Source organism: Hipposideros armiger, unplaced genomic scaffold (assembly GCF_001890085.2).
Source record: "Hipposideros armiger isolate ML-2016 unplaced genomic scaffold, ASM189008v1 scaffold_29, whole genome shotgun sequence".
NCBI classification, from domain to species: domain Eukaryota; kingdom Metazoa; phylum Chordata; class Mammalia; order Chiroptera; family Hipposideridae; genus Hipposideros; species Hipposideros armiger.
In genome coordinates this window covers 3078589-3099639 of record NW_017731379.1, presented here as the reverse complement: position 1 = coordinate 3099639, position 21051 = coordinate 3078589, and the positions used below count along the sequence as shown (strand labels likewise).

The following is a 21051-nucleotide window of genomic DNA, read 5'->3' as shown; positions in this document are numbered from 1 at the left end:
AGAAAATAATTTTAAGGTTGGGGGTCACCACAACATGAGGAACTGTATTAAGGGGTCGCGGCATTAGGAAGGTTGAGAACCGCTGCTCTACAGTAATGTTCTGTACTGTACCAATTAATTATACAGTTTAACATTTGACTAATTTAACAGTTGCTCTATTTTTTGCTTCATGTGTCTGAATCTTATTTTCCCAATAAGCTTACTGAAAGCAAAAAACTACTACCGAGTATGACTCTGTCTCTCACAGTGCGTGGTATAATGCTGGCCATACAAAAGATGCTACAAAAAAATCCATTTTCTAGCTGGAATGAGGATCATTATATACCTTTCATAATAGATGAACAGTGGTCACTAAATGATTCAAAGAATACAAACTTGAGGCACCCCATTAAGCCCAAGTTAAAATATGAGCAAGAAATCAAATTCCAATAAAGTAACACAAAGAAACCTTTTATTAGGGTCTAGTAGAACCTTGAGACGTAGGAATGTCTAGGTCAAATACTTCAAAAGAATTCCTGAGAAGTAACCTAGCTCCACCCTAACAAACTTTTTTTGTTCTTCAAAGTTGTGTACATACCTTATAACATCATGTATGGCAAGGCACTTTAAGGTCAGAACTACAGATGTCAAACTAGTTCTCTTAATCTCAGGGATCACATGGTCAGGCATACACTGGTTCCAAAAATCTTTACTATAGATCCGAAAGCATTTTCCTGAGGAAGTCCTTCCAGCTCGGCCACTTCGCTGTAATGCCTCACTCCTTTAGAAGAAAAAAAACACAAGTCCCCAAAATGTCCTGTGGGTTTCCTAAGTAATTGACTTCCCATCCCCAAACCAACTTGAAATTATCTAATCAACTGTTCTTTAAACAAAAAGGCTTGACATGAAGACTTACTTTGAAATTGGAACCACCTCCAGGATGTCCAACCCTAATCTGGGATTGTGATTTAACTGCTTCACAAAGCCACCATCTACCACATATCTAAGGAGAATGAAAACAGTTAAGTTTCTAGAAAATAAGTAAAGACTTGTTAACTTTCAACTACTTTGGGTTCTCCTTTTCCACCAAACTAATTACATGATGACTTTTATGTTAACTGTAAAACTTGAAAGTCAAAAAATTGGAGCCCTCGGGGGTGGCCGGTTAGCTCAATTGGTTAGAGCGTGGTGCTGATAACACCAAGGTTGCCGGTTCGGTCCCCACGTGGGCCACTGTGAGCTGTGCCCTCCTTAAGACAGTCAACTATGCTATTGTTATCATGAAAGCAGTGTGTGACCAATGACCATGGCTGTTCCCCAATAAAATTTAAAAAACAAAAAAGAAAGGAAGGAAGGAAGGAAGGGAGGGAGGGAGGGAGGGAGGGAGAAAGAAAGAAAGAAAGAAACTGGAACCCTCACATTTCCTGGTGGAAATGTAAAACAGTTTAGCCAATGTGGAAAAAGGTTTGGAGGTTTCTTCAAAATATTAAACAAAGAATTACCATATGACCTGGAAATTCCATTCTTAAGTGTGCACACCCAAACATCTGAAAACAGTACTGAACAAATACTTGTAAACCTATGTTCATAATAGCACTATGCGCACTCAGAGTCAAAAGGCAGAAATGACCTAAATGCCCATTACCCACTAAGGGGTGAATGGATAAACAACCTGCGGCATATGCATATAATGGAATATATACTATATTCTGAATAACTGCTTAAAGGGTACAGGGTTTTATTTAGGGGTGATGAAAATGTTTTAAAACTAGATAGAGGTGGTGGTTGCACAATGTTGTAAATGTACTAAATACTACATCGTTTTCACTGTTAAATATTAATTTTGTTATATGAATTTCTCCTCTAAAAAAACAAAACTTGAAAGTCATTCTAGACCATTCTAACAGGTTCTGAATCAAATTCCAGCCAGCCTTTAAAAATACCATTTTAAGCCAATTAAAAGGTGAACAAATTAGGTAAAACACCAAATTAGAAATAGCCGTACGTCTATCATTCATTAAGAGAATATTCTGGAACACGCTATTTAATAATTTTTGCATTTGCTTAAGACAGAAATGTACTCAGGAAAGCTCTCCCCTAAGACCTTAGTGAAACCATTATCTTTTAAAAAAATGAGAATAGGAGAGGACATTAAACTTTCTCTCAGATATGCGTGATCATTTTACCCAAAATATATACAATTTGAGGGATTCAGGCCCAGCCTTCCAGTGGCAGATAGACTTAGGTAAGGACATAAAATATATTGGGTAAAAAGATAAATATCCAAAAAGGATGTGGTTCAAGAGTCTGAAAGAATTTTACATTAGCTATCAGTCTAGATTTTAAATTTCCAAGTATTTCTCAACGATATCTACTTAAAATTTTCAGGGCATTGTTGATTACATTAAAAAATAAGAGACCTGCATTGTTCATTTCAACAAAAAGATGAAAAGTGAGAAACAGTACCACCCAATAAACACTTAAATATATGAGCTTATACTACCAAGTGGAGCTGCCAGGTGAGAAAGGGGTTGTTATCAGATCATTTTAGGTATATCCTGGTAATGAGAGGGTAGAAAAACAGATCTGGCTTCCTATTATATTTAATGAAACTGATGAAGCATTATGTATAATCTTAAATTTGGGAAGAGAAAGCTACAAGTCGCCAAGTACAAGTAGTTCAAAAGTGTGAACAAGAATATTATGTGCACATCCTATTCCATTTCCTATTCACAGCAATCAATCATTACAAAAAATGATAGGTGATTACAAGTTAAGTAGGCGAGAAGGGAATTAGTGGAGGGCACAGAGAATCATACACAATGTTTTATGACTTGGCTTTAAAAGAAATTTTAAAAGTCGTACCTGATTCCATCTATTGTCAAAGATGTTGCAGAAATATTGGTGGATATGACACATTTTCTAATTCCAGGTGGAGGTGGCAAAAATATTCTCCTCTGTTGATCTAAAATACATATAAAGAGAAAATATTTATAACATGCATTTGAAAATTTTGAAAAACTCATTTTTCATTAAAAGTTGTATCTTGTTTACCTCTTTAATTATCTTGAATACAAAATATAATAGCAAACAACCAGTTTTTCCTCACTTTTTACTGTTAAGATTTCTAAATCCATGGAATGACAGATTATTATTGCTAAAATAAACCACACAGCAGAGTTCTTTATGTAGTTCACAGCTCCCTCTGATAATATTTTAAAACTGTGCACCTCTTCTCTATTAATAAAAGGCATATATGTACACTCAAAAAAAATTTTTTTCAAACAATTTCAGGGAGTTCAGGGACTCTCTGAAGACCATCCATGGACTAGAGATTAAGCGTCTCTCTTTACCTTAAATACTGATTAGCTAGAAGGCTTTTACTTTTGCTGTGTCTGCCTAACTCATATCTACCTCTCTAAAGTTAATGCCACACTCATTTCCTCTACCCACACTTTCTAAAGGTGGAGCCCAACAGCAGTGCTTGTAGTATGGTACCTTGCTCCTCTGGCCATAGTTTATGGCACCAAGGATAAACATTTCCCCCAAGCTGAGACAATCTGATTCTCCAAAGACTCTGGAATAAGATCCAAGAGATGCTCACTTTTGATTAGGCTAATCCCTTGCAAAGAGGAAATCTAAACTTGTGAACCATAGGGCAGTAAGCAACTAATGGACACGAATGAGATAAAGCTAGTCTAAAGGAAGAAAAAATGAATCAGCAATGAGAGCTGACGGAAGTATTTCTGGGTCCCTCGCACTTCTGGGTATAAAACAGGTAGATGGATGGACTTAATTAGACTTCCGCATCTCCTGCCAGTTACATAGAGTACAGGACAAGAGAGTTAAGAATATCTGTAAGGAAATAATTACAGTATGGGCGAAAGCTGATAAGTGAAGCTGGTAAAGGACAAATCTCAGTGCGTTTTGAGAATTGTTGAATTAGAAACAGGAAGTAATCACTAAAAAATGTTTAAAACTGAGATCAGAAATGATGGTAATGACAAAGTCTAAGATGAAAGCTTTTGAATGAGTGGCTGAAGTGGAATGAAGGAAAAGGTCACTTAAGCTAAAGAGGCCAAGGAACTTCCTTGGGTGAATCACTCATATCAATGATCTCCAAAAATTAGGAATAATCATTCCAGGGAGTACACAAATCAATCTACTGGGGTATGAAAAGAAATTATTAGCATTTCTGTTTATATTTTTCATAACATCCTTTTAAACTATTTATTTTACATGTGTTTACAATTGTACATATTAAAACAGTAAGTACATATACATATACTTTAAAAAGAAAAAAATTTAAATGCATGGGTGCATTTGATTTCTACAAGATATGTCCATATTTGTGTAGAAAACTCACTTTTCTACTTGAGCAATCTCAAGTTGTTTTCTTTTCAGCAGCCAAGAAAATCTTAACAAAACCTGTTTTCAAATAAAGTATAAAGCATGTTTTCAAATAAAAACCTACAAAGATCCATGTATTCTCAATACACAAAACAGACAAAAGTTGAACCATTATGAGAGAGAAAAGGAGTGGCACAGATGAGCAGCTTTAAAGTCATGGAACTAGGCCAACTATCTCATTTTATAGGTGAGAAAACTAAAGCCCAGAGGTTAAATCACTTGCCTATTAAGACAGGCAAATTTAAAATCAAGTTGAAACTATAATTGAAAAAAAAATAAAATACATTTTTTAAAAAGTTGAGTAATGCTGCTATTCTTCCACATCATTCCAAAGTTAATTTCACAAATAAAAAGTACTGAAAAGGCAGCTTATAAAAGATACCTCAAGAGAAGTTGTGATATAAATATAAAAACAATTTCAAAAAGATCTATTTCTTTCAGGTTTGATTAACCTGGTAAAAAACGTAAGTGTTAAAAATTACTTTTTAGGTAGTTCTTAGGTTTAGGTAGCTCCTATCTTCTAGATGGCTCAAAGGAGTTACATACTACTTTGTAGTTCAAGTTATATATTTATACATTTATTTATTGTCTATTTATTCTACTACAATGTAGGTCTATTAGAAAACATTTTTTATACATATCCCCAGTACCTACAACAATGCCTGGACCACAGAAAGTGCTCAATAAAGTTGAATAAATTGATAAATTAAAAATGCATTATATAAATAAAGATCTTTCTACTTTTAAAATTCTACACTACCCTAAAATTTTACATGTTAGAAATGTCCTTTCTGAACACATTTATCTGTTTTTCAATTGACCCATTTCTAAAACTACTTCATTTGTTTTTGTCTTCACTTCAAGCAAAATTTCTCTTTCATTTACGAATTAAAAAGTCCTGAAACTGCTGTTTTGACAGGACTCGTGTTTGTTTCACATTTACATTTCCATACACTTTAACACCATATTCCAAAAGTATAAACAAATGCCAGTTATGTTTGTTTATAAAAGTTTGGAAAAAGTTAAATACATATTATCTTACAGCACATTCTCACTCTCTCTCCAGGAAGGAAAGCGGAAATTGAAAACTTTCATTGAGATGTGTTATATTGGATTGTCGGAAAAGTCATGACACGTTTGCAACAGATGGTGCTAGTTCATTTTTGGAAGTACTAGAGTCATTTGCATCTGTGTTATTCCTATGTCATTTGACAGCTGACAGTTCTAGCTTCATTCTAAAATCAAATTGAGGCCGGCCGAGGGGTGCGTTGGTTAAGAGCTGGCTTGGGACGCCAGAGGTTCGGATCCCACATGAGGGCCAGTGACACTGCCCTCTACAGCTAAGATGCTGAACAACAGCTCAACCTGGAGCTGGGATGCCGTGAGTCGCCAGTGGCAATGGCATAGGCTGCAGCCCCTGCTGCAGTGGATTGCCATGGGCTACCGTGTGTAGCCAGAGGCCAGCGTGAGCAGCCAGCAGCCACTGTGAGCGGCCGTCCAAAAGCCGGCGACCGATCTGCCTTGCCCGGGAAGAGCGCAATGATGGTGCGAACTTGGGCCAGTGAAGCATGTCCTCCACAACTAGACTGAAGAACAAAACAACAGCAACTTGTCTGTTCCCCTTCCCCCAATTCCCAGCGTTGTTCCCATCCCCCAATTTCCCATAAAAATCTTTAAATAAATAAATAAATAAAATTGAGCGATTTGGCTGAATTTTGGAGATTTTACAACAAGTTGAAGATGGAAGACCAAATTGTGCATTTTCGCCATAGTTTACTGTTTTACTTCCATAAAGGGAAGAACGCGCATCAAGCTTGTGAAAAGTTGCACAAAGTTTACATTGACAACGCTCAGTGCCAACGATGGTTCACAAAATTCCGTGCTGATTTTGATCTCATTGACGCTCATTGGTCAGGGAGGCCCACCGAGGTTGATGACTACAAAATAAAGGCATCTAGTCAAACCCACGTTACACGACATGAGAGGTTGCAGAAACATTGAACATCCATCACTGAATGTTCATGACCACCTGAAGAAGCTGGGATACGTAAGCAAGCTCGATATTTGGGTTTCACATGAACTAAAAGTTGTTCATTTGACAGTGCGTATACACATCACAATATGCTCATTAAATGTGAGGAAAACGATCCTTTTTCGAAGCAACTGATAACTGGTGATGAGAAGTGACTTGTTCACAACAATGAGGTGCACAAACAGTCTTGGTGCCGACGTGATGATTCGCCTCAACACCAAAAGCAGACATTCATCAGAGGAAGGTTATGCTCCCAGTGTGGTGGGATTTTAAAGGTGTTGTGTTTTTTGAGTTCCTATCAAGGAACCAAACAATCAAGTCGAATGTGTACTGTCAGCAATTGGAGAGTTTGAACGAATCCATCATCCAGAAACTTCCAGAGCTTGTTAATTGTAAAGGAGTTGTGCTCCATCGCAACAACGCGAGACCACACACAAGTTTGATCACTCGTCAAAAATTACTGGAGCTTGGATAGGATGTGTTGCCACACCCACCATACTCGCCTGACCTTGCGCCGTCAGACCTCCACTTGCTTCACTCTCTTCAAAACTCCTTGTGTGGTATAACGTTCAATTCAGATGAGGCTGTAAATCAGCATCTTGATCAATTTTTCGCAAATAAAAGCAGGTACTTCTATGAATGAGGAATTATGAAGCTCACTGAAAGATGGCAAAAGGTTATCGAACAAAAGGGGCAATATATCACTGATTGATCTGTTCTTTATATAAATAAATGACCTTTGAAAAACAAGACAAAATATGTCATGACTTTACTGACAACCCAATAGTAATTCTCCTGATTACTTCCATTCCCTGAATTTCCTACCTAAGAAAGATTCTGACATACCTTATCCCATCTATCCCAGTACCTAATAAGATACTTGGATGTTATTAACAGGGGAGGAAATGGGCAAAGAGGCAGAAAGATGTTCCCAAATCTACCAAGAAATGAGGACATTGAGGACAGACTACTCAACACTCTTAATGGAATAATGCTCCTAAAATATATGTATATGACATATTATATATAAAGGCCAGCTGCAACTTCTCATAGACTTTCTTGTCCCAAATTACCCCCCAAAAGATCCCAAAGCAGAAACAAGTCCGAGAGAAATAGAGTAATAGTAAGAGAGAGAAAGACAGAGAATGAATAAAAGGAACATAACTTAAAGCAATAAACAGAAGCTATCAAAGAGGGAAAAAGATGATCATTCTGGAGCAGAACAGAGTTAAAATACTGCTGAGCTCAAACTCTACCCCTGCCCCACAAGTCATTTTTGAATGAGTCCAAAATATCTTGAGAATTTTCACTAACACAGCTGAAAATCAAATTCCTGACACAGAGAAAAGGTTTGAGATAATCAATAAATGCAGTTGAAAAAGATAAAAGTAGCTAGAAGCAAGCTAAAAAATATGAAAGATAGGCAATCCAACATAAGAATAATTGGTACCCCCAATATAGAGAAACAAATAGACAAAAGTTATATTCAAACATATAACACAAGAAAACGTCCCTGAAATAAAGAATTGAATTTGAAGATCAAAGGAACACATCAAAAAGTTCATCTTGTTTGTAGTTGTGTTTACATAGGTATGTACATTTGTCAAAACTCACTGACTGTATTACTTAAAACAGGCACAGTTTATTGTATGTAACTTATACCTCAATAAAGCTGACTTTTTTAGAGCACATCAAATTCCAGGAAATTTTAACGCAAAATGCTCAACACCAAAAAATATCCTAATTAAAACTACTGAACTTTGATAAAAATAGAAAATTTCAGGCAATCAGACAGAAAAAGCAAATCACTTACAAGGAGGGGAAAAAAAATCAGGCTGGCCTCAGACTTCTCCGCAGCAACATTCAATGCCAGAAGACAACTGGACAACGCCTACCAAGTTCTAAGGAAAAGAAAGTATGACCCAAGAACATAAAACCCAGCCAAGATGTAGTTCAAGTACAAAGGCAAAAGCCAGACATTCTCAAACATAAAAGAGCAACAAAAATAACACTCAAGAGCCCTTCTAAAAAAAAAAAAAAAAAAAAAAAAGTTAAAATCCAGCCTTACTAACATCAACCAAAAGTAACTTAGGAATGGACAAACCATGGTTAAAAAAAAAAAAGGCGAACACTGAATACATCTGAATAAAGATAACTAACAAAAATTAGGAGAGGATATATAGAGAAGAGTAAAAGTACTTAAGTCCTCATCTTTCAAATCAGAGAGTCAACAGACAAGATAGCCAATCAAATGTGGTCTAAAAAAAGATATTCTTTTTAAATTTTAAAGCAATCTTTTAGAAAATATTATCTCACATGGTAAATATTTACTTGAAGTTTAACAATTCCTTCAAGTAAAATTAAATACCTTTTAAAAAAGCAATAGTATAATCTCATTTTTAAAAAGCATCTCTATCAACCTATATATTTATTTATCCTATCTGTGTGTACATACACACACATGCGCGCACACACACACACCTCTGAATAATGGTTTACAAACATTAAAGATGGTATTTCTGGATGAAGGAATTAGAGATGATTTCTTTACTTTTACCTTTGTAATTCTGTACACTGCTTGAATTCTTTAAAATGAAACTATCGTTCTTTCTCAATTGAATAAGTTTTCTTTAAAGAAAACTGGAGCAAAAACTAACAAGTGTGTTAATTCTGCATAGTGGGATTTTTTTTGGACTTTCCAATACTTTTACAATTCCCACAAAGAGCAAACAAGAAAAACATAAAACAACATATACAACATAATCCCATTTTTGTTTAAAAAACTAAACAAAATATATTTAAATGTATAAAGAAAAAGTTCAGAACAATATCTCAAAACATTAATAGTGATTATCACTTAACATTGTTGATGGGATCTAAATTAAGTTTATTTTCTTAATTTGCTGACTTTATTGTTTTTTATGTATTTCTTTATGAGACAAAAATGTTTTTTTCCTACTTGGAGAGACTCCACATAGAGTAAAAATTTGATGTGAAGATCACTAGCCTTATTTCTCCACACCTTTAATCTTAACATTTAAGGAAACAATAGTAGACAAAGTCAAATTGTAGGTACTTGGCATATTGAGGTAATATTTTTGTTTTGCAAGATGAAGAAAAAAAAACAATTTTGGAATTTATGCAATAATCTAAATGAGAGGTTTTCCCTCTTTTAAAATGTTGTATGCTAATTAAGGTAAAGCTCCTTTCCTTTTCTTCATGTATTCTGGAAACACATATACTGTTTTATCACCTACTACAGAATAACCAATTATCAAATACAGATTTACCATGTGACCTCAGGAACATCACTTAGTACCTATCTGTAAAATAAATAAGTCTGATGACGCAAAAAAAAAATATTGGTATGCATGCAGTTTTCTAGAGCAAGAAGCCATGACTTTCATAACCTTTTAAAAACAAACAATCTGAGGGCCGGCTGAGTGACTCAGTTGGTTAAGAGGTGGCTTAAGAGCGCGAGCGCTGAGCAACACGGTCGCCGGTTTGATTCCCACATGGGCCAGTGATGCTGAGCCCGAACTGAGCTGTTGCTGAGCTGCCAACAGGTGGCAGGATGGCTCAGCTGGTGTAACAACAAGATTGCCTGTTTGATGGTGGGCTACGCCCACACAACTAAGACTGAACTTGGCACCTTGAGCTGAGCTGCTGCCCAGATGGCTCAGTGGATAGAGCGTGTGCTCTTAACAACAAGGCTGCTGGTTCAACTCCCGCATGGGATGGTGGCTACGCCCACCAACAACTAAGACTGAATTTGGCACCTTGAGCTTAGAAATCACAAGCTGCCGACAGGAAGCCAGATGGTGACTGGCGCCCTCCACAACGAAGACTGAAGAACAACAACTTGGCTGGTCCCCTTCTCCAACTCCCCAACACTGTTCCCCTCCCCCAATTCCCCAGTAAAATCTTTAAAATAAAAATAAAACATAAAAAAATAAAAACAATCTGAGACTCTATCTTCCAAAAGAGGCTAAGCAGCACTGAATTAGATAATTATTTTCTAAAATTGTCTAATTCCATGCAAATATTTGTCACTTACGTAGTGACAAGTATATTTCGATTCATAAATTTTTGTGGGGTTCAGCTTTTCCTAGATGCATGACAAACCTGAAGGGTTGTAACACCTTGAGCCAAAGGAGGAAGTCTGAAGAGCAAAAAGGTTTGAGAGAAACAAGAATAAGCTTCTAGATACAGCATTTGATGCAAGACATTAACAGAATGTCCAGCAGAAAGTAAAAAATCTGGAACTCAGTTTAACAATTATGTCATCAGGACTTGTCAACATATTCTATTTGCCCTCAAAAAGGTCACAATCTCAGAGAGACGATGAAACAATCATAACACGAGGTAGAATGTGTTAAGTGCCACAAGAGGTACAGCAAAGCTCAGTGAGGCTCAAAGGAAGAAAAGATCCAAGCCAGTTGAAAGCAGGGAAATTGGGAAAGGTTTTTATGGAGTTGGTGAAATAAAATAGCAGGATTTCAGCCAGTGAGAGGGAGAATAAAAGGGAAAGGAGGAGTTCAAGTTAAGGAAATAGCAAACACAGTTACAAAAAAAGATGTGGGCGGAAAAGGAATAAAAAATATCACCAACATTTCGAGCTTGAGAGAACATCGGAAGCTTGAGGGAACATCACAAAGGGCGGGGGTTGAGGGAGTTCGGCCCAGGGAGCAGGATCACGTAACCTTGGCAGTAGAAAGGGTACCACAGCGCCTCCTGACATTTGACAGATGAGAGCTTTTTGCCAATTAAGGACACATTTTAAGATGTCTTTTTAAAACAGTCGCCCACCCTCATGACTAGCTCTGAATAAGGACAAATATCAAATATCCACCTCATAATTTTTACCTCTTCACTCAGCCTAGATACGGGTCATTTGTGAACCCCTCTCACTACAGGCTACAAGCAAAAAACCCTTCTTCCCTCTCCTCATTCCCAGGTGCAAGTGTTCTGTTCCTGAAGCATAACAGGAAATAAAGAAAATAACATTAAAATAGTCTCTCCCCCCACCATCCAAAGTAGCAATAAGAAAGGAAGAAAGTCCTGTATTGTGTGAACCAGGCTTCAATAGAAAGCCTAAGGTCGCAGGAACCTGACACGTCTCCCTGCTTCATCCAATTCCACCTCACCCATGACTAGGGACCCCATCAGCTCCATCTGTATGCCTCTCTGCACTGTTAGAAACTGCTACAATAAATATTATTATGCTCAGAACACAAAACCAGTAGCTCACCGGTACAGTGCCCTTAGAACCAGAAAGGAAACTCAAATAAACAAAACCCTTCAGCAACGGCTCTATTCATTCCCAGTCCCACCTCTACCATTTACACATATGCACCATCACAGAAAATCACACACACTGGGAATTCAGGCTGAAAGCAGGCTGAAGTCATGCTGGAAGGATAATGAATGCCAAGTTATGAAGTTGGCATTTTAATGCAGTTGGTAATAAGGAACAGCTAAAGGTACCCAACAGGAGATCGATACCATCAGAGCTGGGCTTTTGGAAGATTATGTAGGATGGTAAATGAAATCAGGGAAAACAGGTTAGCAGGCTATGTTAACAATTCGGGAAAGCAAACTGAGGATCTCAAGTCTAACAATGATAATGAAAAAAGGAAAACAATGAATGAATGATCTGGCCAGGATGAGGACAAAAAAAAACCTGTAGGAGTTGCCGCTTCTTTGGATTCAATGATATGATTGATGCACAGACCAGAAAGCCTTCTGAGGAGACCCAGGAGGTCTAGATTGCAGGAGCATGAACTAGAGGCAACTTTCAGGAATCATCCACAGAGAAGTGACAGGTGAGTCCTAGGAGCCAACTTCGCCAAAAAAGAGAATTCTAAGAAAACAGCAAGCTAAGAATGAAACCTTAAGAAAAGTCACATTTAGAAGGGAACAAAGGCTGGGGAGGGTGGGAAGGCAGAAGCCTTAGAGAAAGATTGGTCAGGAGAATCAGATAATTACAGAGTATCCCAGAAGACAGCATTTCAAGGAGAATTATCGTTATCACAAAATCAAAATACAAATTAATGGATAAAAAAAGCCATGAGTTTTGAGAAACAGGTTCTAGCACTTTAATAGTATAAAAACTAGATTTCAGGATGTTAAACAAGAAGCAAAAGAAGATACAAAACATATTTTCAATGTGGCAGTAAGAAGAATGAAATGATTTACTTTATGTAGAAAAAATATATAGTTGATAATGATTTTGAATTACCTTATCAGTTACAAAGTAAATTATAAGAGTCAGTGGATCGAATCTCCAGAAAACAATGAGAACCTTAAATAACTAAGAATTTCCTTTAAGATGTAAAAATCTAAAAACAGATTTCAATATTGAGAGCAAGGGCCTAATATGACAAAAGAGATTTCCAAAATAGCATGTGGTCTATGGTTATTTAACATATAGATTCTTAAACTTTTTTTGTTAATATAAGGATAAGAACTCAACAAAACAAAAATACACATAAAATATAAAAACATTTAAATGCTTTTTACATTACATTAAATGTGAATTCCAGTCAAACTCTAAATAGGAGGCTATAGCTAATATTCCCTTTAGTTTTACAAATCAAAATGAATAATGAAATAAGTTTTACAAAACAAACTCTAAACCTCATTAACAACTTTTATTCTGAACAAATATCAGAATAAGAGTTTGTATCTCTCTCTGAATTTACAAAAGAATAGCATCCTTCTTGAAAAGTAGACTGTGTGGCTACTTAAAAAAAAAATCTACCGTGTTTAATATCAGATATACCTGGACATGTATGATTTCTAGAAATTCTGTGACCATGGCAAATAATGTCTGACTTATGGTACTATCAAGAAATTATAATCTTCATTTCAAAAAATTACCTTAATGTTCATTTTCTTAACCTTCTGTTTTGTGATCTGGGTGTTCGTTACAAAAAGTTGAGTTCAGTTTGTGAAATCCATTGACCTAAACACTTAGGATCTGTGTACTTTTCTGTACATATGTGATTACGCAATAAAATATTTCTAAAATATCAAGTCAAATTTTCTATTCTAGTGAGGAATTACCTGTTGTCATAGATCCATAACACGGCAATATTAACAAGCCATCTAGAGTGGTATCTTGAACATCATAATCATAATCAACAGACTCTGCCATCTGAAAAAGTAACTCACAACTTTTTTCAATTTCAAACTGACCTAAAATGGGGGGGGAGAAGGGGGAGAGAACATCAGCAAAATTAATTTAAGAATGAAATTCTAGATTAAAATCAGTTTTGCTTAATAGTTATTTTAAATCTCTCGTTGGATCTAAAGGAGATGAACACGTAAGTTGTACTGAATCTCAAAAAAAAAAAAAAAATAGAAAACCAGTTTCCAAAGAATTTAAATCTCTACAGGAATACAAACATTTATAATCTTCAATTCATTCATTTTGTTCACGTGGTATTTGAAGAAGACTCATTAATCATGAACATAGTCCAGGAGATGCTGTGTTTAGGTGCATTTCAAAATACTTAAGCATTTTGAAAAGGCAAAGAGATTGTTACAATGTCTCACTTCTGCCATCAGTACAAAGCAGAGTAGGAGGTGAGTGGTGACATGACTCATTTCCGTTAGTTAGGATGCTGCTACTTGAAGAACCACATTAATTTGGGATTGAACTAATCTATTTCTGACCTCCAAAAGAGGCTCGTTTATGGACATGGGTTCTACACCTTATGTCCCACTTTCATACAGTACCATTCCACCACTCAAAGAAGAAAGGAGCTGGTAGAATTTCTTTTGAAATAATGGAATTAATCATTCAGATCCAGAACTGTTTAGTGTGGTAACACCTCCACATAAGACAGACTAATGAAAATATTAATACTTCACCATTTACTATCTTTCTACTAAGAGATCAGTGTGTTTTACATTTATAAATAAGACAGGCATTTTTAACGGCAGTGCAGAATTATATTATATATTTTAGATTTTATATAAGAACTATTTAGATTACCATAAAAAGCTAGAGGAACATGAGTAGAGCCCAAATTTCCCAACAAAGATAATATTCTATCATGGCGCTATACCGCCTCTTATAAATAGTAAATTTAAACCTGATACTGAATGCTCACCAGTCAAAAAAACCAAGATGTCTCCAGCCATTTCATTCAAATGGATATCCATGGTCACTTTCACAATCTAAAGCAAGAAACACAAGCATAATATGCTAGTAGAACTACAGTCCTCCCTCCCCACCTCCCCTTGTTCCACTGAAAAATTAAATTTGGTTCTCAAAAGTCCTAGGACCTATGAGAGCTGCCATTAAAATAATACGGAACAAATGAATTATCAAACTACTCAGTCAACTAGAATCATAGATATAAAAAAGACAAAAAAAGGATGCTAAATAATACCGCTTGAATATATGCAGTATTTTCTCTGTCTCGTGGCCCAATCAAATTGCAGAATTTTTCTCTGACTGGATACAGCCTTCCAGGTATATCAAATATTGGACAATTTCCAAAGAATGCAGAGAGCTTGGCTAATTCCATAGTTGCTGACATCACCACGACCTTTAAATGTTCCTTCCTGTTAGGAGACTTCTCCTGAAATAGCTTCTTCAATAAACCAAATAAGATATCCTGAAAGAAAAGTAAAATTTCTAGTAAGTCACAAGTGTACCTAAAAACACAGTTATTTTAAATAATTTGCTTTCCTAACCAAAGGTTCCTATTTCAATAGATTAAAAATGTAAGTTAAGAGGAGGCAATTCTCTATACAGTAAAAAGTTACCTTAAAGTAAACTATCTAATAAATAACCAATATATTAAAATACTCACTGTAGTTAGAGTTCTCTCATGGGCTTCATCCAAAATAATGACACTGAACTTGGTAAGATTTGGATCTCCCAGGATATGTTTCAATAAACATCCATCAGTCATATATTTGATTGCTGTTTCCTAATATTCAAACAGTATATCAACTTATATACATATTTATAGTATTACAGAAATTCACCCAATTCACAAACTAAATTTTCCCCCAAACTGTACAGACACTAGGTGATCAAACTAATCTAACTAAACAAAATAGTATATAAAATAGCCTAATAACAAGGATGGCAAATTATGAAACTTGTGATCTATACAGAGACAGGAATAAGGAACTATGGTGGATGTTCTGGGATAAAGCAAAAAAAGTGACCAATAAGGAGACACAATGAAGTCAGTGAAAAATGGTAAGATAATGCAATGGTTTCAGGTGAACAAATGGTGGGAAACAGCAATGAAATGGGTTCATCGCCTTATCTCAACCACTATTTTAGAGAACTCAGGAGAAAAGGGAGAGGAAATGATTAGGTACACAATTCTCATCCCTTCTTCCCTGCTTATTCTATTAAAAAAAAAAGTGTCTCTTGAGTAGTATTAAAACAAGATGAGAATAAGGTCCAAAGGGTAGGAGTTAATAATAGTGAAATCCATAAAACAAAGGAAGGAAAAAAAACCACAGCAGTGACCACTAAGAAGGCAATGATAGTTTTTGGGGAGTCATTCTTGCCACAATTGATGGCCATTGTTATTAGGGGCCATATGTAAATCAGGGAATGTTTTGTATCTGGTTTAGGAGTAAGAAATCCTGAGACAATGTAAATTGTAACTATAAACTACTAAAAAGAAAACAATTATAAACTTGTTAGTGCCATGAATATGGAAGATGCCCAATACATAATACTTTACCAACTGTGTTATTAATAATTAAGTTGTCAGTTTTCCACTAACTTCAAGAATACAAACATACAACATGGATGAACCTTGAAAACATGCTAAATGAAATAAGCCAGACACAAAGGACAAAATATTGTATGATTCCACTTATATAAGACAGGCAAATGCATAGAGACAGAAAGTAGAATTAAAGTTACCAGGGGCTCAGGAGAGGAGGGAATGGGGAGTTACTGTTTAACAGATACAGAGTTTGTTAGGGATGATGAAAAAGTTTTGAAAATAGACAGTGGTGACGGTTACACACACTGTGAATGTACTTAATGCCACTGAATTGTACATCTAAAAACAGTTAAAATGGTAAGTTTTATGTTATGTACAGTTTACAATTAAAAAAAATTTTAAAGAATACAATGTAAGTTACACATAGGATCCTTACAGCTAAAAAAAATAAGAGAATCCCAAGAAAAATAAACGTAACTGTCACTTATAAACCAATGGAGAGAAAATGGGTTAAACATTAGACACACCAGAGCTAAAGCATTAATTATGGGCAACAAAAATTAATTCTAATCTGAGGCTTTGTTTTGTTAAAATATAAATAAAATTTCGAAGTTAGAATCTTTTATAATTTTCTCCACTCTTTCTATAAGTTTATAGTACTTAAATACTAACAAAACACTTGTACCTTAGAGCTGCAATCATCAAAACGAACTTGGTATCCTACTTTGGATCCCAAAGTGCATTTCATTTCTTCAGCAACTCTTTGAGCAACTGATATGGCAGCTACTTTTCGTGGTTGAGTCACACCGATCATACCATGTTGTGAAAACCCTATCAAAAGAGGTAAAAAAAAAAAAAAATCACAAAAATGTTAACAGCTGCTTCCTTTTAGAGCTAAATTGTATCTAGTCGATCAATACAAACTGTTCCAGTGTTTCCAAAAGAAAATTGCAAATTCACACCATTCTGTGTTACATTTGTATCATGGATATTAAGTATTAATTAAAAATAAGAATACAGGGCCCACTTGCTGAGTGGCTCAGTTGGTTAAGAGCACGAGCTCTGAGCAACAGAGTCGCCGGTTCGATTCTCATATGGGCCAGTAAGCCGCCAACCTTATGATAAAAAGTTTTACTATAATGAGTGAAAGACTTTTTAAGGATAATTTGTTAGCTGGCTTGGTGTCAGCAGAGTCAGAGAATAAATATCTGATAACATTCTGGAGAAAGAACCAAGAAATATTAATGTCAGCAACAGATATCAATATATCCCTTCCCTCTGAAAATTATTTCGATACCCAATGGTTAATAGTCTACAGCAAAAAACCTTATTTCATAGCCAAGAATCAATATCTACCTATAATTCTATTTGGAATTATTACGGTAATTAAAATAGAAAAATTACCATCTCAACTAATTCTTGAATCTGAAATAAAACCATAAAAAAGCTGAGACGATGTAGGAAGGGTATGTCAAGAGAAGAATTAGGACTGTTAAAAAAATGGTGGGCATTTGTGCAAAACGCAAGTCCTATAGCCTTTAAGGGGACATTTTTTAAAATACTCCTAATATTATCCCAGAATAAAATTACCTGCTTCATACAGATATTTTGGAAGTTGAGTTGTTTTACCACTGCCTGTATTTCCAGTAACAATAAGGAATGAATTGTCCCTCACAGCTTGAATAAGCTTTTTTCTTTGTTTTTGAATAGGAAAAGTTGGAGTAGTTCCTCCCTCCTGTGATGTGCATCCTTTCTCTTCTGTAACACAAAGAAAAACAGTTGTACAATTAAAAGGTCTGTAAAGTTATCTCTGACTCAATGAAAAGAACTGAAAAGAGAAATACAAAAGAATTTTAGGGCTGGAAAAGATAAGTCTTTGATTTCTCAATTAAATCACCTATGTCCAATTTTTAAGTGAGGGTTTACAACCCCAGAAAAACTTTTTAGTGAAATCTAACAGCTTGAGCATTTGCTAATGCATGACTCAAAGTACTTAACAAAGTAAGCCTAGCACAAGGCAATGTATATGCAAGCATACCTATACAGAAGCAAAAAACCTAATTTTATTAAATAGACCTGAAACTGCAACACAGCAGAAAACTCTCAGCTGAATTAAAAGCCACCTGTGCTTGCTTCTCATTCATGGTTCAAGTTAGGTCCCTGTTCAGAGTGACTGATATCCCAGAAGGCCAAGTGGTGGGTAACCATGGAAACTGGCTCCTGGAAACTGGCTCCCTCTATACCGTACCCAAAGGCAGGCTGGCGGCCCGACGAGGTGGAGGGGGGGGGAATGGATGGGTAGAGAACAAAGGCTTTATGCGCCTGTTTAGCAGCAGAGCGCGTCTCGACGCTGGGGTTCACTTTTTTATCCCCCAACAGGGTTTTCACCCAACTTGGGTCTGGGACCGCCCCCCTCTATACCAAAGTGCTCATTGGACGCAAAGTTCGCCTACGGCTTGGAGGACAAGAAGAACGCTGCGTCCTCCTTCCCACTCTTCTCTGCATGCCCAAAGCAGACTTTTATCCCCCCAGAACCCCCATGCCGTAACTCTCGGTGGCCTCCGTAGAGTCCCGCGGAATGCACCTCTATTAGCGATGGAAACAGCCGAAGGCCGCTCTTCCGGGGGGTCTCTTGACCGTTCACCGTCCTCCTGCCGCCTTGGCGCCCTGCCCGCGACGGCGGGAAACCGGGACATAGACCTGGCCCGGAGCGGAGGTGAGCACGTCCACCGATCCGGGGAGATGGGAGGGGAAAGGCGAAGACGCGCCCTGATGACGTTGAGGTGTTTACTTCCGCGCGTGCGACTCAAAGCGAGAGGAGGGGGAGCTGTTTGATGACGTTTCGCGTGGCGTCCGGAAAGCTCTCCACCCTCGCTACGTGGGGGGGCCAAGAGCCCAGGACCCACCCCCGAGGGTTTCCAGCCATCTGCTGGTGCACGCTGTCCCTGTGTTGATGCAGCCAGCCTCAGGGTCCTGAAGAGCTTCCTCTTGTTTCTCCTTTTGTTCGCAAAAGAGCCAGGCGACACGCCTTTTCTCAGCCACAGTGGTCACTGCACGCCTATTCTGCCTTCACACTCCTAACGTAATGTCAACCTTGGCCAGGAGCTGGAACCATTCCTAGGGTGCGACGGTTCACAATACACTCTCACCTTGCTCATGCTGAAATAACCTATTCAAGGCTCACAGCTACCGAGTTTCAGAGCTTCTAGTTTTGTTGTGTCGAAAACTTAAGTCTCCTACCCAGTTCATTTCTTTCATAGGACCCTGTGTTTTAATTTATTTCCATTTCCTTCCCCTTTCCCCCAACTAGAAACGAGGGTGGGAACTTTAGAAAACCATGATACACTCAGAATCCAGCAAAGTCATTTAAAGCAGACCAACAATATTTGTTGGATTTGCTGAATGGATGAATGAAGAATTGGTCTCCAGAGGAATTAAGGTCTCCTTCAATGGATGTGGATTCCTTGGAAACCACAGGAACTGAAAAGGTAAATGGATACATGTCAATCAGAGATGGGGCTCCTTTTCAGAAAAGGTACTTTGCGGAGCAGATCTTTCTGTTATAGAACGTTCCAGTTTTGTAAATAGTGTCAATATAACAAAATCAGTGCAAGAAGATTATTTCTTGGACATTTCTACTGTTAGAGAACTAACATCGCCAAAGAAGACAACTCAAAGTTGCCACTTCACCATTAACTAAAGACCCCTACTCGCCTATCTGACCATGCTTCCAAAGATGTCATTGGACAAGATTTGAGCAAGATGTTTTTGTGCTCATTAAAAATGTACTTCTACTACTTGTAAAAGGGACTGATTATGTAATGACTATGTATGGCATCAAGTAAGTACTAGACTTATGAGGGGGTCACTTTGTAAGTTATATTAATGTCTAACCACTATGCTGTACACCTGAAACCAAAATAATGAATGTCAACTATAATTGAAAAAAATTTTTTTTAATTTTAAAAAATATCTTTGCAAAAATATGTATATAAATGAGTGGATGGATGTTCCAATAAACTGTATTTACAGAAGTAAAAAAAAAAGGGAGGGGGGACTAATTAACATTTCCTAAAATGCAAGTTTGTCAAATTTCGAATAACACCAAATGAAGTGCAACTTTCTAACCACATTACATCTTCAAAACTTGGGTGCTACAGGGATAAATCTGGTTATAGGAGAATATCCCAGATTTCTCTCATCCATTAAGGGAATCTCCCAGCCTTCTGGATTCTGTTAGAAATTCAAAATATTACAAATCAGAAAAACAAACCAAAAAAAAGCAAAAATACATTTGTAGTACAGTCAAAGTATTGGTGAGTACAGGGTGAGGCATTTCAGTACAAGGCAGCTATATCAGTGACATAATAAAGTCACTTTCTAAGAAAATGAGCAGAATCATTTCAGACCAATGATAGTTAACCATTTAGTGAGCACTTGGTAGTCAAATATTTACTATATATTTTTTCACTTATTCCTCACAATAACCCAGAGAGGTAGGTTGTTATTATCCCTAATTTTCACATATGAGAATCAAGGCTCACATACTTGCCCAAGACAACAAAACAAAGGTGTAAATAGGACTATAATTCAAGTCACACTAATCTCCATTATACTGTAATGGGAAATGGAATTATCTAACTCTTGGTGCCTAACATAGTATTTTCTTCCAATCTTTGTTTATCAGCTCTTGTGGAATGACTCCATTCTTGTTTGAGAACCACCGAAGGACAGTATCTAGAATAAAACCTGCAAACCAAGAGTAAAGAAAAGTAAACATGAAAAAACTTAAATGTTTTTTAACATTGTTGATTTTTAAACCAAGGACATTTAAAATATGTTACCATTAATAACTGTGTGCTGGAGGACTATTCCAAACTGCAAGATCAACAATTATTTCCTGCCCAGTGAGTTTAC

At 36.6% G+C, this 21051-nt stretch overlaps 1 protein-coding gene across 1 annotated transcript in view; it reads right to left on the bottom strand.

The window, feature by feature from the left end:
* DHX40 (DEAH-box helicase 40) overlaps nt 1–18970 on the bottom strand; it is a 40520-nt gene extending 21550 nt beyond the window's left edge. Inside the window, exons 1-10 of the mRNA XM_019636768.1 lie at nt 18719–18970; nt 17725–17892; nt 16820–16965; nt 15250–15369; nt 14824–15051; nt 14542–14608; nt 13490–13621; nt 2845–2944; nt 896–982; nt 578–760 (exon numbers count right to left, since the gene is read on the bottom strand). Coding sequence (XP_019492313.1) covers nt 578–760; nt 896–982; nt 2845–2944; nt 13490–13621; nt 14542–14608; nt 14824–15051; nt 15250–15369; nt 16820–16965; nt 17725–17892; nt 18719–18830 — 1343 coding nt within the window. The 5' untranslated portion in view covers nt 18831–18970. The remainder of the gene's footprint in view (nt 1–577; nt 761–895; nt 983–2844; nt 2945–13489; nt 13622–14541; nt 14609–14823; nt 15052–15249; nt 15370–16819; nt 16966–17724; nt 17893–18718) is intronic.
* Nucleotides 18971–21051: the final 2081 nt, after the last annotated feature.